This window comes from Gavialis gangeticus, unplaced genomic scaffold, assembly GCF_001723915.1.
Source record: "Gavialis gangeticus isolate Ggan-Ray unplaced genomic scaffold, GavGan_comp1, whole genome shotgun sequence".
Taxonomy (NCBI): Eukaryota; Metazoa; Chordata; order Crocodylia; family Gavialidae; genus Gavialis; species Gavialis gangeticus.
In genome coordinates this window covers 140,594,367-140,600,110 of record NW_017729032.1, presented here as the reverse complement: position 1 = coordinate 140,600,110, position 5,744 = coordinate 140,594,367, and the positions used below count along the sequence as shown (strand labels likewise).

Here is a 5,744-nt window from a genome sequence, read left to right as displayed (position 1 = left end):
TGTTTTAATCAGAGCATTTTGGATTTTTTTTTTTTTTTTAAATATAGGTATCTCCTGGTGACACTGGATGGGATGTTTTCAGCTTAGACTATCATGTTGATGGACCTATTGCAACAGTAAGGCTACATATTGCAGCTTGTGTGCATTTCTTAGATACCAACTTAGATTGCTGTGTACTTTGTTATTGAAATAGCCTTTTTATTCTAGAAATGCATGATTAAAGAGATTATTTGGCATCTAGGATGCATCCATTGTATTAAGAGTTCAGCCAAAATCTCAATTTCTCTAAAATATTAATGAGTGCTAAAATGCTACATTTAAAACATTTATTATTTAAAATAAATAATTCATTTGTTCCAGCAGATTTTAGCAAGTACTTAATAAATGGATTGTTCATTTCTTTCCATTATTTCTAGACTGTAGCAACTAATTTGGGATAATTTGCAAGGAGCTGTAAAATGTATTTTATGGCAACCTATTTGTACTATTTAAATAAAATGTGATATGTTGTATTTATTAGAACTGATGAGAAAATAGCTGCACTATCATTGAAAATGCTCTTGCCATAGTAAAAAATGCATTGCTGTTCGTTATATAAGATCTTGGAGTAAGAGTTTGACCAGTGGAAGGAATTTCAGAGGTATAGTTAATGAGAGGAGAAATAGCTCCTTATGCTTCTCATTTGTACATCCCTTCCCATGCTCCCTATCCAGTGGAAAATCAAAGTCCACAAAAGCTCCTGAAAAGATTTTTTGGATAGGCTCCAACTATTTATAATGGGAATGTTGATGGCACTAATTGTGCTGGAGCTCTCATCAATGGTAGATAGAAATTGGCAAAAGCATCAATAGAAATAAGGAGGATTGTCTTACTTCCTTTCACATAGCAGTGTCACTTATCTGTAGAGAACTACATGTTTTAATTTTCCCAGTCAAGTCAAGTACAATATAGTAACACTGATTTATATTTTAGTTGTATTCTGGGGGTCTTTTCAGTTACAGATGTGATCATTTAAAAGAGAAAAAACCCTCCAAAACCCCTATGTTGTTAATGCATGCAGTCTCAGTGTACCTTGGATCATTGCAGATGCTATGGCTCCACAGTCTGGAGTGTCATATTAGGACTCTGAAAGCCTGCAGCTGCTGTTTTAACCAACAGGAAAATGCCTTAAAGGAGCACTGTCTTGCACTAGAGCGCATTTTAAAATTTTCCTTCAGCTGATACTTCAGATGTCTGTGTATCTGAAGTCTTTATCTTTTAATGTATTATAGTTTAAAATTTGCAGCTGTGTGTATGGCAGGGAGGTAGGTAAAACAGATTAAGAGAAAATAAGGATTAGAACTTCAGTGTGTCTAAGTGAGCCCAGACTGTTGTTCTACTTCCTTATACCAGTAGATGAAGTTGCAGGAGTGAGGGTAGCAGTATTGTTCATAAAGTGCCGTTTCGCTGTGCAGAAGGGGCTGGCAACCCTTAAGAATGGTGGGCTGCCTCTTACAGGCTGGCTGTTGATCCCCCTGCAGTGCCTCGGCCCTCCCTGCTCTGTGTTGAGGGCTGCTTTTTGCACATCCCTTGAGTGCAGCCTTTACTCACTGTCACTACCAATTGCTATGGACTGCCATTGCCACTAGTGATGATGAATAGTCCTGAATTTAGCAGCAAGCGTAAGCACGAGCTGCAGTGGCACAGTGAGAAGAATAGCCCCCGGCACAAAGCTGGGGAGGCCCCCTGCTGAGTGCCATGCAGGGAGGGGGTCAGTGGCATGAGGCAGAGAAATGCAGAAGGGAGAAAGTGCCCCGCTCTGCCCCCATGCTGTCACAGGCTGCAAACTGTGGATCCCTGCTTAAAGGGATTATATACCTAGTCCTTAATTTGTTTTCTTGTCTCTCTCAGGTTCTAAAAGTTGAAATGAAAGAACTAGATATTTAGCCTCTGGGCTGATATTTTTTTTTTTCAGATGACATGCAGTTACCCAGGTTGCATCTGTTGTGGGAGATAGATGAAAATGGAGCTTGTGCATTTCTGCGAACTGGGTTTTGATTTTCTTTTTTTCTTTTTTTTGACTCTTCTCCGTCCTCTACACTGATTTTTAGTTAGGGTTAGGGCAGAAGAGTTTCATAGTGAAAGCTTGCTTTTTTTTTTAAACTAGTATACAAATGCTCTTGAACGCTGCATACATATTTACACCAAAGCATGGCAGGCAAGCAGACAGGGAGGTGGACCTCAAGAACAGAGGCTCAGGTGCCACTAGGGAGCATCATGGCCACTTCTGGGGCAGGCCTTTGTTATGTTTTAGAGACAAGCCTATCAGACAGTGCTCTCAATGCAATGCTTATCAGGTTCAAACATGGGACAATGTGAACTCCCTAAAATAAGACATAGGTACACTGCCTTCCAACTGTCAAGGAGTGCCTCAAGTAAAGGACAGTATGCTTACTCTGTACATGCTACACCTTAAAGTGAATGCAATGTAGTATCCTTGTTGTAGTGCCAGGTATGTACCAGAAAACTCACTGTCTTAAACTCATTTGTGATCCCTAGTGGCCCCTCAGGGACTCGGCACTAAAGTGTTGTGTAAAGAGAGAGATTTCTTTTTTTCATCAGGAGAAAGCAGTGGTAAAATCTATATGCCTCTTTCTTTTTTCTAAAGATAGTTTCCATTTCCTGGTTTACTCAATCAGTTTAATCTTGTCTGATTCAGTGGAGTGATTGAAAAAAAATGCCTACATACACCCCAGACCTCAGCCTCTTTCAAAAAGTATCTGAAAAGAGCACTGGAATCTGTTGTGATCAGAACACTTGTTGATTTTTCTCTAATGGTCACAAGAGAGCCTTAACAGCATTCAAGTGTCTTAAATGGGCTGAGATAAATTTTAGGAAAACTATTTTCAAGGCAGAGGCTCCTTATTCATTCCAGATGGCTCCCATCCACAGGAGCTGTCTGGGAATGAGAAGGTATGTCAGCTCTAGAGAGAGGCAGATTTGATATTAATGCATTAATATATAGTATATCTATTATTAGTATATCTTGGGCAGTGTACAGACTGCATCAGTGTTGATGCATCTAAGGCAGCCCTTGTAGCTATATAATCTATTTTGCTACTTTAACAAATATATTCTGAATACATAAAGGGCTATTGTGCCTTACAGATTACTCACAGGGTTGGTGGTTTTTTTTCCCCCCAGTTGTAAACCAGCCTCTTACTCTAAACTGCTGAAGCCAAGCAATAAGCAATACAACACTTGTCTTAGATCTTACCCCTGAATAGAGGATATAATCTAAGAGCTCAGGAGTCTTCAGCTTTTGTTTGGGCTCAGCTTGTTTAGGATCTAGCAGTAATCTAGGTTAGCATAGGAAGACTTGGTGGAGGAGGAGAGAGACCGCCAATAGGGAATAAATCAAATGTTTTTGAAGCCAAAATACTGACTTTTATTTGCAGGTGTTTACACGAGAATGCATGAGCCACTACCTGAGGGTGTTTAACTTCCTTTGGAGAGCAAAACGGATGGAATATATTCTCACTGACATATGGAAAGGACATATGTGCAATGCAAAGCTACTGAAAAGTATGCCAGGTAAAGGGCAAAACCAATGTAGATAACCTATACTTTAACTGGTGTTTAAATCATAGCAGTTCAGCTAAAGCTGTATGCCAGACACATTCAGCTAGTAGTGATTAAAAGAATTGATAAGTTATTTCTGAATAGTGAGAATGAAATATTTCACTTTTTTAATTTCCAGTGTTCAAGATAAGTAATTATAGAGACTGAGTGAAACAAATGATACCGTGACTGGGAACTAAAATGTTCTGTTCCATGATTTTGATTGCTGTATGTCGATCTTTCTTTAGATATTGAATCCTTGTAATGGTGAGTTAATGAGAACTGCTTCTGTTTTTTGCCCTTTTTGGGCTGAAGGAAAGATGAAAGTTTTTGTTAATTGTTCAGAGGCATTGGTTTTTAATGGATACAGCCCACCCTTGTGGGTATCAGTTGGGAACAGCTAGGTTATAAACTAAACACTGGGCAAAGAGCTCAGGGGGAACCCCTCCACTGGAGCAGAGCCAGGCAAGTGGGCCAAATCTGTTCCTCACAAAGCCAAGCAGTCCAGGGATACACTTTCCCAGTGTTAGGCAAAGCACTGGGAAAAATCCCAGTAAAAATTCCTTCCATGTACTGAGCAACTGATGCGCCAAGGAAATCCTTCTCTGGCACTAAGCAAGGTGTTCAGGGGAGGAGGGAATTACAGCCCCAGCATGGGGCTAAGTATGCAGGGACACTTCTTTCCAAAACAGTCCGTTTTGGATTCCTCTGTCTGTCTTTTTACTCTTGTCCTGCTTGCTAAGCTGTGTTTCGATCACAGAGTATATTTAAACCTGTTTCTTATCTTTTGCACTAACTTCAGGTGACTTCTGCAATTTGATCTGAATATATAGAAGGCTATGCCACTTGTGCTCCATTCCAGGACTGAGATTTGAGATTTGAGGTGGGGGTGGTTCAGATCTAGAATCTCAGTTTTCCTCTGAAATTTGTTTTACTTTTCTTTATTTTGCTATTTTTCCTTAATTTTCCCTTGATCACTTTTTTTTTCCCCACCCACTGCCACCTGTTCTTCCCTTTTCTTCTGTTCCCCTCTTCCTATCTGTACCCCATGGTGCTTTTCTCTTCCTGTTGTTCTGTACCACCCCCTCTTCCCTCAGTGAAGGGGAATAGCTATAGTTGAAAGCAACGAGCTTCTTTTGAAGCAGTCTTCAGAGCTCATTAGTTTCACTCCCACTCTACTCTACTACATTGCTTGGCTGGAAGCTAAGTAGGCAAAAGGAGGAGGAACATATCTGCCAGGGTGGATGTGAAACTAGAAAGCTCTGAAATGTAGTAGCATTAACATGCTTAGCAGTAGCATGGTGCATTTGGATTCAGCATCTCTGCACAGCTGGGAGTGTGGTAGTATGGGTGAACGGAAGATTGACTGAATTCTCATTGTTTATTCCAACTTCCAATGCTCAGGATTATTCACTTTTCTGTTGTATTGAATGCTGTGTGGAACTTTTCTTCTCATACTACTATATAAGTACTATATTTACCCAAATCCAAGTCCACTCTGATTTTTAAGACCTCCCCCCTCCCCCACCATATAAACTTGTTATGGTTTTCCATGTATAGAATTTAGTTATGGGAGGGTTGTCTTTTAAATTCATCCCTACCACCACTGCAGCAGGAAAAGCAGTGGTAGGGGGACAAGCAGTAGGAGGGAGGTGTGGTGCCTACCATCTGCTCCCTGTAGCCTTGGGCACCTACTGCTTGTACTCTCCAAATCTCTTCTTCCCCCTGCTGCAGCCTGGAGCCATGCTCCGTGCCCCAGGCCATAGCAGGGGCAAAGATGACTTGAGGGGGGTGGGTGGGAAGGAGGGAGTGCCAGGGAAGAGGGGACAGGGACCCTAGACTTCAGAGGGAGGCAGAAACAGCATGGGGAGGGTGGGGGTGGAGATGGAGAGGAGGTATATCTACATGGCACTATACCTAAGCTAGATGTAAATGTGTGGAACAGTATTTAATATGGCATTGCTTGGAAGGGTAAATCTAACTTTATTGGAATGCGTGCTAACATGGCACTGTTATTTCTGGTATCTGAGCTAAGCTGTGTATATCTCTGTGCATCACTGTTATACAGACCAGGTATAGCTTTGGTAGTCCCATGTATGTTAGGCATATGGATAGCCTTTTTTTTTTTTTTTTTTTTTAGCAGT

At 40.9% G+C, this 5,744-nt stretch overlaps 1 protein-coding gene across 2 annotated transcripts in view; it reads left to right on the top strand.

The window, feature by feature from the left end:
* The window catches only part of TUBGCP3 (tubulin gamma complex associated protein 3), a 116,640-nt gene that overhangs the window by 78,857 nt on the left and 32,039 nt on the right, over positions 1-5,744 (top strand). For both annotated transcript variants that reach the window (XM_019524888.1, XM_019524887.1), the window contains 2 exons: positions 48-116; positions 3,438-3,573. In XM_019524888.1, the coding sequence (XP_019380433.1) occupies positions 48-116; positions 3,438-3,573 (205 nt within the window). The remainder of the gene's footprint in view (positions 1-47; positions 117-3,437; positions 3,574-5,744) is intronic.